This window comes from Microtus ochrogaster, unplaced genomic scaffold, assembly GCF_000317375.1.
Source record: "Microtus ochrogaster isolate Prairie Vole_2 unplaced genomic scaffold, MicOch1.0 UNK62, whole genome shotgun sequence".
Classification (NCBI taxonomy): domain Eukaryota; kingdom Metazoa; phylum Chordata; class Mammalia; order Rodentia; family Cricetidae; genus Microtus; species Microtus ochrogaster.
The window spans coordinates 424076-435484 of NW_004949160.1; the positions used below are offsets into that span (position 1 = coordinate 424076).

At 47.9% G+C, this 11409-nt stretch overlaps 1 protein-coding gene across 14 annotated transcripts in view; it reads left to right on the forward strand.

The window, feature by feature from the left end:
• Dysf (dysferlin) overlaps positions 1-11409 on the forward strand; it is a 205258-nt gene that overhangs the window by 6691 nt on the left and 187158 nt on the right. For 7 of the 14 annotated variants that reach the window (XM_005369819.3, XM_026777382.1, XM_005369823.3 and 4 more), the window contains exon 1: positions 4339-4538. The exons of the other annotated variants lie outside the window; for them this stretch is intronic. In XM_005369819.3, coding sequence (XP_005369876.1) covers positions 4448-4538 — 91 coding nt within the window. In that variant the 5' untranslated portion in view covers positions 4339-4447. Of the gene's footprint in view, positions 1-4338; positions 4539-11409 lie in introns of those variants that run through there. 14 annotated transcript variants of the gene reach the window in all.

Genomic DNA, 11409 nt, shown 5'->3' on the forward strand with positions numbered 1-11409 from the left:
TGTGTGTGTGTGCGTGCACGTTTAGGGTTTATGTGGTGTGTGTGTGTGTGTGTGTGTGTGCATGTGTGTGCATGCATGTTTAGGGTTTATGTGGTGTGTGTGTGTGTGTGTGTGCATGTGTGTGCGTGCACGTTTAGGGTTTATATGGTGTGTATGTGCGTATGTGTGTGTGTGTGTGTGTGTGCCTGTCTGTCTGTGTTCCTACTTGGGCATGCAGAAGGGGTGGGGTCAAATTTGGGAATCTTCAAAATGTGCTCACAATACCTGAAATTTCCCCTAGGGGGCAATGCTGTCTTCTCTGAAAAGTGTTGCCTTCCTCAGGAGGTGGAGCCCTAGCTTTATGTCCAGGACACTGGGAGCACCAGGGCGCCCAGCCAGCCCTGCTCCCTGACAATGAACAAGCAATTTTATAGACAGGTCTTCCTTACAATTGCCATGAGCACTAAGGAGCAAAGTCTCTGCTGGCGTGATTCCTCACAGAGTGACCCAGCCTAGAGGGAGGCCTGGGACTGCTTCCCTGGGGACTGGTTCTTGAACTGAGACCCCATGGGTGGATAGAGGTGGCACTGAAAGGGAGAAGAAGAGCAGCTGCAAGCAGACTCCCAAGCTGGAGGGGAACTTGGTATGTTCAAGAAACTGAGAACTCCCTGGAATTGGAGCTTTAGGGTCAAACGCCTGAGTGACCTTAACCTCTGGCACAAGAACGGAATGTAGGCTTCATTCCAAGAGAGAAGGAAACCCTTGAAGATCTTCATCAGGGCAGTGACCCAACTATGCTTGAAGATCTCGTGACTACAGTGTGGTTAATGGACCATTTGTGGCTGGGGTGACCATGGCATGGCCAGTTAGGATATGCCATTAGTCATCCGACAGAAGCAGATACCAGTAGATGGCACCAGGAGCCTGTGGACACCTGGGTGATACTACCGACATTATGAGAATTCAGAAGGGTGGCCTAAATTGCAATTAACTGACATTGTTGGCTCAAATAGACTTAAATGACAGTTCCAAGTGATCAGTGATCAGTCACTCGCCTGCAAGCTAGAGACAGGATGAATTCTGGGTAAGGATGTGCATTGCACAGTCCCATAGCATCGTGCTGAACCAGGCAGGTTCAGCGCTCTCTCTGATCTGCTGCCCAGGGTACCTGGGGCATTTGGGTCTCATTGGCAATTTCCTCAATGCTACCTTAGTTCCAGGTAGCAGGACTGGGAGTTCAGTTTCTTGGTTCAGGAATACAAGCCTGTGCCCTTACAAGAACAGTGTAGGATGCAGACCCATGGCAACTCTGCCACGGGCAGGAGATAGAGCAGAGTCCAGCTTGGAGCCAAAGGTGGGCAACTAATGAGCTAGGTTCTGCTAGGAGAGAAGTGGGAACCAAGGGAGAGGAGTAGAGACAGGGAGAGGAAGAGAGGATCCAAGCAGCTAGAGAACATTCTGGAAAGTGGATGACCTCCAACTCTCTTTCTTCCCCTTCCCTGCATCATGCCCCACTCCAGTGGGAATTGCTGGCCCTTTTGAGGGCCTTTCTCTTCTTGCCTAGAGATGCGGCGGCTGCCATCTGTGTCTACATTCCCTGATGCTGAGCATCCATAGTGGACGGATGTGACTGATTCCCTGTAAGCTAGAGATGACCAATGAGAAGTGTGGGGTGCAGTGCCCCTTTAGAGAACTTTATAGAGAGCCTGCCTTGTGCAAACGCTGGTCCAGGTGCTGAGAAGGTGACAGTGGCGAAAACCACGCCTCCCCACTTTAGGGGACACTCCTTAGTGTCGGGGTGTTCTGTGTTGCATGGGTTGGTCAAAGAAAGCAGTCACTCCAAGATGAAAATTTAAGGCCTGTGTGGCAGCAGGAAGGTCCAGCCTCTGATGAACTGAACTGAACCTCGAACTGCCATACAAAGGCATATTTACTGATAGTTACACCAAGATGTTTTTTAAGTAAAGTATTTTTTCATGTCAAGGTCCTTAATCTGATCTATATGTTTCTCTAAGGGAAACCATTACATACCCACATGACTTTAGTCCTTATTATTATTTTTTGTTTGTTTTTCGAGACAGGGTTTCTCTGTAGCTTTGGAGCCTGTCCTGGAACTAGCTCTTGTAGACCAGGCTGTCTTCGAACTCATAGAGATCCACATGTCTCTGCCTCCTGAGTGCTGGGATTAAAGGCGTGTGCCACCACCAGCCGGCTGATCATTTGCACTACACAATAATCCAGAAGCGTTTTGTGATGAAATCATACAAAGGCTGCAACGCCCCTCAGAAAAACAATTCTACAAATCATGGGAAACAACCACTGTTTTCCACAATGATTCTTCGCTGTTTTCCATATTCTTGATTCACATTCCGTGATTCTTGAGGTCAAAGTACTTCTAGAAAACTGCTATTCACTCTAATGTTTACCCTCGATACAGTGAAAACTATTTACTCTAATTCTACCCCCGATACAGTGACTCTGCTAAATTCCCAAACCCCTGAGAGCCCACCCAACATCCTAATGGGAAGGGAGGAAAAGAAGTAAGATTACCTAGTGGTTGGTGCCAGAAACAACTGTGCCCGGGAGCTTTGGGGGAGGGGTGGTGTGCCCTGTGGCTCAGTTGGTAGAGCACTTTCCTAGCATTCTCGCAGCCCCGAGTTTGAGCTCCAGAACTGCATAAACTGGGCATTGTAGCTTGTACCTACCCTGAGGAAGGGGAGGCAAGGTCGCAAGTTCAAGGTCATTCTTCCCTACAAAGGCCAGCCTGAGTTAAGAGAGACCGGATTTTAAAAACAAACAAACAAACAAACAAGAAACAAATAATAACGCGTCGTGAAGGAGGAGGTAGAGCACAATGTTGCAGGTTTACACTCACAGCCAGTGGAGGCCCTCACAGACTGAATCTGTAAATGAAGAGCAGGAGTAAGAAGGTCAGAGAGAGCAGCTCTCAGGATCCAAAGGCTGCTGGCCTGGCGTGTTTGAGGAGCCATGAGAAGGGCGGCAAGCCCGAAGAAGGATGGGTTAGGCAGGGCTGTAAAGGCCATCTAGGGCTCTGGGTTCTACTTCAAGTGAGATGGGAGCTGTGGAAAGATTTGGAGTGAAGGAGTGACACCCAGTGACACTGGCTTGAGAGTACACCAGGGTGGTGCTGGTGGAGGCAGAGGCAGACGATGGGAGACTGGATGGAGTCTGTCTGTCACTGTAGCTCAGGCAAAGCAAGCAGAGGCATCAACCAGGGTGGTGATATAAAGCTGAGAAGGAATGGGACCTGGGTCTGCTTTTAACCATTTCTTTTAAAAATAATTATTTATGGAGAACCTGCTCTGTGAATATCTCTCTCTCTCTCTCTCTCTCTCTCTCTCTCTCTCTCTCGCTCTCGCTCTCGCTCTCGCTCTCTCTCTTTCCCTCCCTCCCTCCCTCCCTTCTCCTCCTTCTTGCCATATTTTCACCACAGGATCTGTGGTTTTGGTGGTGTGATAAGATTTGGAAGCATGACTGGATGGTTCAAAAGAGTAGAGGGGAAAGAGTGCCTACAGAAAGCCTGGAGGATCTTTTAGAGATTGCGGCGAAAAGAGTGCGTGACGGCTTTTAGCCTAGTGATAGAGTGGTGTGGTCCTCAGGGCCCGTGCTGTCAGGGGAGAGAAAGACAGGAACCTGACAGTCACAGTCTGATCGCAGACCTCTAAGCATCCACTCCAGTTGATTGTCTTCACTGTCAAGCCACGCTGAAGTGGAGTGGGAGTGCCCAGACTGGGATTTCCCCTTTGAAAGTGCTGTACCCTTCAAAATAAGGAGGGGAGGGACCAGAGTCCCTACCTGCTGGACTGTTAGAAAACAGAGAAGCAAAGACCCCTTGAGGACCAAAAACACGCAGCAGAGCGCTAAGGGCTGGGATGACTTAAGGCTCAACTTAAGCAACCTTCTCCCCCGTGGAGGGTGAGGAGTTCAGAGACTGTTGCCTCAGGGAACTGCAGGAGATAGAATGGACAGAGACTGGGAACGCTGTATGATTTGAGTCCAGACCTTGACAGCTCCAGGCGCCACCAGGAAATCCTCGCGGCTGCTCTGAGCCGGGTCTGGGTGCACAGAATCCAGCATGCAGCTCTTTGGACCTATGGTGTTTTAGGCGTCCACCCCGCCCGGTCCTTGCCCGCCACTCGTTTCCTTCCCTGGGGGCCTTCAGAACTAGGCTCCTGCGCCTGGACAGGGCGTGAGTCCCATTCCTCGCTCCTCCCCGGTAGCCTCCCTGAGGGCGGACCCAGGCCCGGCTGGAGGGGAGGATCCGCCCTGTGGGTGTACCTTGTCCACGCTCAGCCTCGCTTCTCAGGACTGACCAAGTCTCCGCGGAGGCGCAGAGGAGCGACAGCTCTCTTGGTGTGGCCATCCCGGATCTGAACGCTGGTCGGGTAGTAGTGGCTGTGTCCCGCGCTCCTGCTCCCTCCGCCCCGCACTCCTGGGCAGCAGAGCCATGCTCTGTTGCCTGCTGGCGAGGGCCAGCAACCTCCCCAATGTGAAGAAGGACCGGCGCAGCGACCCTGTCGCCAGCCTGATTTTCCGAGGTGAGAGCCCTGAAGCCATTGCGTCCACTCTTGGGCACCATCCGTTTCTCTGCACCCAATTTCGGGGTCTGTGGACCCAGACCAGAAATCCCACCTTAGGGAACCTGGAGATACCTAAACCCGTTAATACTTTTCTAAGCCGGTACCCAGAAGGAAGAAAGGCCGGCACTTCCTGGATAGCGGTCACAGGGTGGATTGGAAGATGGACACAGAAAGTAGAGGTGTAGTCAGGGCCACAAAACTGGTTCGTGAGCGTTTAAACAGTATGCTTTGAAAGTTATGTCCCATCCATCCATTCATGAATCGTGACTGAACTCGGCCCGTTTGAATGACCAAATCTCAGCCAGAAGGAGGAGGAACTGAATACTATGGATATGGTTTTGACCCAGGAAGTGTGGGGAGTGTCTGAGAGAAGTTTTTCAGCGTTAAAGAACTGAGCTTCTATACGTGCTACTTGGACTAGAAAAGGTACCTCTGTTGAGACTGCACCTTCCTCCACTCCTCAGGCCCCTTCACCCTGGTTTCAGGCAGATTCCCAGGGGAAGGGTGTCTCAGGAGGGGAAAGGGAAGAGGAAGGACCTGTCAAAATCGAGAGAATGAACAATAGTGGTGAGTCAGGACCCCAGTTCTGCAGATAAAGATAACCAAGCTGGGGAGCAGGAGCTTCCTCTCTCCAGGAGTTGTACTCTGGCTCTGTGGGGCTGAACAACACAGAAAAAGATGCAGTCACATAGAGAGGAACTGCGGCAGGGCTTTTCACAAAGATGTTAACCTTTGTGACATCAGTGGGGACAGCAGGGACCCAAGATTTCCATCCACTCTTCAAGTATCCTCCCCCCCCCCCACCAAATAATAGTGAGAGATGAAGGACACAGCAAGTCACTTTCTGTACGGTGACTCTCACTGTGTAGACGTTGTTGGGGCAGTTGTTGGGTGTGGCTCAGTGGTAGAGCACTTTTCTCTGTGGTGTGTGTGTGTGTGTGTGTGTGTATACATATGTGTACTTACATGTATAAGTACATATATGTACTTGCATGTACGGGAGGATACCAGAGGATAACCTCTGATCTCAGGTGCTAATCACTATTTTATTTTAGAGACCTGGTCTCTCATGGTTTTAGGATTTGCCAGGTTGCCGAAGGTGGCTGGCCAGTGAGCCTTAAGGTTTTACTTGTCTCCACCTCCCCCCAGTGCTGGGCTTACAAATATATGCCACCACAGCTGGGTTCTGTCTGTTTGTTTATTTTAACATCAGACCCGGCCTTCCTGCTTGCTAGGCAGCCACTTTCCTTGACTGGGATTCTGGACCGCTGGTAGAGCATTTCCCCAACATGAATGAATAAAGAAGCATGAGGGCTTCATTTCTAGTTCAAACCAAAACAAACCAGAACACCAGATAAAACTTTCAGCACTGAGAAAAGGCACTGCTCTTGGATCATATAGGTGGCCAGAATGTTGAGACACTGCTTGGCTGTTGCTCTGGTTCAGGTACCCTGAATATGCTCACCTGTCATCCTTCCTCAGTCTCAGGACTGTACGGAGCCTTGCTGTTAGCTTGACCAAATAAAAAGTGCTGTGATAGCATATCACATCTCCAGCAGAGATGAGAGCTAACCCCAGAGTCTGTGTTGTAGCCCCCTGCTTAGCTCTAGAAGCCCCTCACTGGGTCTGCCAGCATGTTCTCCACAGCCCTACTTCAGACGCCAGGACTCCTGAGAGCAGTTGCCTGTCTTGTTAATTCTCTGGCTTTTTCCATCTGGCCCCAAGCCTCCCTCAATCCAGGCATGGTCCTCATATTGCATGGTACCTGAGACTCACCTGTAGAGTGTGTTTGAAGAACACTCTGGGTACCGCCCAAGAACATCTTGGAGGTGACCTAAGAATCAGCTTCCAACGTACATCTAATGCAGGCCATTTTGGAGATGATGCCAGAGGTGAAATAATTGTGAGCACCCAGGGCATTCTCCATGGAATCCGGGGCTGAGCTGATGCCTACCCGTTAGAACCAGACCCAGGATGTATGAAGCCCGCAGCTGGGGAATCTCCACCCTGTGGTATACCTTTAACAAAGCCCATTGCCACAGCTCCCTGCCTCCTGTTCTTGAGACCTAGATCTCCTCGGGTGGGGCCCAGCTAGGTATTCCTGACCAGGCTCCTTGAGTTTTGAGCACAGTCAGGGTTGATAAGCAGCGAGGGACGGTGGCCTGCTTGCTGAGAAGCTCGCCTGCACCAGGAGCTGTGCTTGGTTGAGATATGTGGGCCTGGACTGGCCTTACCCTGCAGTTGTCGTCTGGGCATTCCAGCTTCAGATGTAATTTCAGGACCTGCCTCCAAAAATAGATCCTGGGTTCTGGGAGGTTGGGTTCAGAGCAGTCTGGCTTCCTCATCTGCAGGTCTCAGGATACAGGCTACTAATTAATACTGGTCAAATCTTTGTTCTTGTTTTCACTGATTAACTACTTAACCAAAATTGCCATGAATAACTGGGCCCCACATAGACCTTTTGATCATCATTTGTATGAACGAGCAGTTTCGGCTTCCTGTCTTACAGCATTTGACGTCTCTCTTCTGCCCTGACCCTTTTCCATCCTGTAATGCAATTATTTATATCCCTCTATTCATGTGTTTTGCTCATTGGACAAATATTTGTTGACCACACATTATGTACTCATTTTCATTCTAGATGCTGGAGATGCATCCCAGCACAAAATTAGTCTCCTGGTTCTTTGGAGTTTGCTATGTCCCCTACCTGGTGAATTCCTGGCCAGGAACCCAGGAGGCCTTGCTTCACTTCCTCATCCCTCCCTTGCTTGCTCATTGAGTCCCCTCTCTTCCCCCTTCACTCCCCCTCAGTCTCCCAGGCAAGAGCCTGGGGGTCTTACAGGACAATCTGTTCCCAGGGAGAACTCCTGTCTCACCTGTCAGGGGAGATGGACGGGAGGGCCGCTGTGGCAGGAGCAGCTGGCTGCTGGAATGCAGTGTTCAGAGGCCAGCAATGCTGCTCAACAGCACATGATATGCGATGCAGGCTCTGCAGAGCTCATTGCAGGGGTTTGTGTGGCCCCACAGATTCTTAGCGCAGGATATAGAAATTCTGCCATGATGGATACACCATGATGGAACAACTTGCAATGTCACCCAGGTCCAGGCACAGAGACTGGCTGTCTTGGCCCTCCACTAGAACCCCCCAGACTCCCTACCTTCCTCTATAGAGGACCCCTGGAAGTTTGCATATTCAAAGATAAGCCAATGCTGCCTGCAGAGGGCCTGCACAGATCTAGGCCAGGTGGGATCCCATGCTGAGAGGGGACTTAGACACAAGCCCCCATCCTTAACCCAGAAGTTATCTCCAACTGACAACCATGCACAAAGGAAAAATTAGTTTTTTTCTAATGGAGTATCATTTTGTATACAAACCACACTTAAGGGCAGGCCCTAGGCCCAGCCAACATTTCAACGCTGAAATGAATTCAGTGGTATTTTTTTGAGGGTTTTCTTTTCTTTTCGTCCCATAATGCTTTATCTGGAAATTGTGTGTGTGTGTGTGTGTGTGTGTGTGTATGTATATATATATATATATATATATATATATATCCTTACAGTATTTTGCTTATATATTATATTATGGTTTCCAGTTTTGTGTTTTCATGGGATTTCTGTGTGTACAAGTGTGTGAGTCTCTATATCTATATGTGTGTATTATGCATTTTTGGCTCTTTTTTCCCCCTGTTTGTTTTGTCCTATTCTGGTTTGTTTTTATTTTATCATATTTTTTGTTTCTTAGATGCCTGTTTGTTTTATAATGAGGGAAAGAAAGAAGGGGTGTGGATTTAGGTGCTGTCCTAGGGTTTCTGTTGCTGGGTTTATTTGGCTTATGCTTCCACATCCACAGTTCATCACTGAAGGAAGTCAGGACAGGAACTCAAACAGGGCAGGATCCTGGAGCGAGCTGCTGATGCAGAGGCCACGGAGAAGTGCTGCTTACCGGCTTGTTCCCCATGTCAGCCTGCTCTCTTCTAGAACCCAGGAGCTACCCACCATGTCCTGGCCTTTCTCCCCCATCAGTCACTAATTTAAAAATTCCCTGTAGCTGTATCTTATGGAGGCATTTTCTCAGTGGATGTCCGCTCCTTTCGGATAACTCTATTTGTGTCAAGTGGACATAAGACTAGCCAGCACAGGTGGGTGGAGACCCGTGGAGGATCTGGGAGGGGCTAGGGGAGTGAAAATTTCGTATAAACAAAATACATTGTATGAAAAAACATCTATTTTCTAAATGTATTTATTTTAATTTATGTGTATTGGTATTTTTTTAAAAGATTTATCTATCTATTAAGTATATAGTGTTCTGCTTATATGCATGCCTGCAGGCCAGAAGAGGACACCAGATCTCATTACAGATGGTTGTGAGCCACCATGTGGTTGCTGAGAATTGAACTCAGGTTCTCTGGAAGAGCGGCCAGTGCTCTTAACCTCTGAGCCATCTCTCCAGCCCATGTATTGGTATTTTGATTACATGTATGTCTGTGTGAGGGTGTCAGATCCTTTGGAACTGGAGTTAGGGACAGTTTTGAGCTGGCATGTGGGTGTTTGTAACTGCTGAGGCATCTCTCCAGCCCTCCCAAAATCTATTTTCAACTGAAAAAAAAGTAAAAAAAAAAAAAAAACAAAACAAAAGAAATAAACCAAGGGTAATTTCTGAGTCAGTTCTTATTCTTCTACATAGTTCTTTAGTAAGTCTGTTGAGTGTTTTATTTGGTAGATGGACAATAATTAATTCAGTCATTTCTCTTTGGTTTGGTAGATGGACAATAATTAATTCAGTCAGTTCTCTTTTGATGAACATTTAGATCATATCACTCATTTCTTTTTCTCTCTTTTCTTTTTGAGGCAGGGTGTTGCTATGCAGCCCAGGCTGACCTTGAACTCTCAGGAGTCTTCTGCCTCAGTTTACCAACTGCTGGCATTATGGCATCTTTTACCGTGCCTGGCTCTATACCACAGTAAAAATATTTATATCCAATTTTTAAAGTATACTGCTGACTTGAAGTCTTGCCCATATGTTAACTGCTTTCTTTCTTAAGGTGCATTCCAGAAGCAGCATGGCTGTGGCCACATCTGAGGCTTTGCTGAGTTTCCCGTTTGCCCAGCAAGTCCTCCTATCAGCCGTGTTTGCAGGCTTATTTTCTCAGGGTCATGTAAATCTCTGACTATCTCTTAAAGGTCAAATAGAACTTGTTGGGCTGGAGGATGTAACTTTGGTGGTGAAGCGCTTGCCTAGTGTGCCTGAGGGTCCAGGGTAATCTGCCCAATTGCTGATAAAATCAGGAGTGGTTGTTCAGATCCATAATCCCAGGGTTTGGGATGGAGGATCAGAAGTTCAAGGTCATTCTTGGCTGTTTAGAGAGTTCAAGGTTAGCTGGGTTACCCGTGAGCCAGTTTTAAAAAATAATACTAGTATTTCAAGATTAACTATTAGCATCTATTTCTTACTGAATTAGCTTTTAATTTGCCCATTTTGGAGGTGGGTAATATTTGTTTTTTAAGTGAGTTTCAAGTACTCTTTACATATTAAGAATAGTAACATTTGTCATAGGTGTTTATGCATATGTTTATGTGTATGTTTTGCCTACAAGTGTGTCTGTAAATCATATGTGTGCCTGGCATCTTGGAAGTCAGAGGTAGGCACTGGTTCCCCTGAAACTGGAGTCACAGATGTTGTGAGCCACCACGTGAGTGCTGAAAATCAAACCCATGTCTTCTGGAAGAGCAACCAATGCTCTTACCTGTTGAGCCATTTCTCCAGCACCCCGTTTGTTTCTTTAATTGGCAAAAATTGCTTAGAGCCAAGTGTGATGAAGCTTGCTTATAATCTAAGCACTTGGGAGGAGAGGTAACAAGATTCTATAGAGTTCAATGCCAACCTCCACAAAAAAAGTTCAAGGCCAGCCTGGACTATATGAGACTGTTTTAAAGAAGCAACAACCAGAAATTTGTATAAAAATATCTTCTCCAGTTCCAAGTGGACGTCTTAGTTTGAAGAGCACCTCTTTCTGAATGTACTCCTCGGCAGCCATCAGAACCACCACTCAGGCTTCTTCCTGGGCTCTTTCTGAGCTGTTAGACATAAGAGATGGGGGACTGAAGGTGGGAAGGGCAGTGCTTTGCTGGTAAGGGGGCCAGCAGTCATGTCATTTTGGGATGCCTAGGCCTGAGTCCATAGACGAGATATGGCTGTTTCTCATCAGGTTCAGGCTGGTCTTTTTCTCTTCTGTTGTCAGTGGTCTACTGACACTGGGATTCCTATTGTTTCCTTTGACTTGTGACCAAGGGGAATGGAGAACACTGGCATGTAGCAAGCCCACAACATTTATTTGTGGGATAGACAAGAGGCTAATATGGTATTAGAAGCTCTGTAGCCTCAGAGCCAGAAAGTTCTCCTACCTGGCTCAAGGGCAGAAGGAGCCATGACTCATTTCTGTATTACTTAATTGTCTTGTTGCAGCACCAAGATACTTGGCAACTGGCAACTTATGGAAGTTTTAGCTCACGGTTTGAGGCTATAATCCATCACAGCAGAGAAGTCATGGCCACAAGGCCTTGAGGTGGTTGGCCGCACTGTGTCAGAAGTCAGGATGTAGAGAGAGATGTAAAAGCTGGTGTTGAACTAGCAATCTCATTTCTTTTTGCTCAGTTTGGCAGCTAGGGCAGGTCTTCTTCAGTCAGCCTAACCTAGAGAACCCTCACAGACATGCCCAGAAATTTGTACCCAGCATGAGTCTAGATCCTGTCAGGTTGGCAGTCAATATATCAACCATTAGGGTCTTCGTGTCCCAAATACTCAATTCCTTGCTGCCTCTGCCTTCTCTCT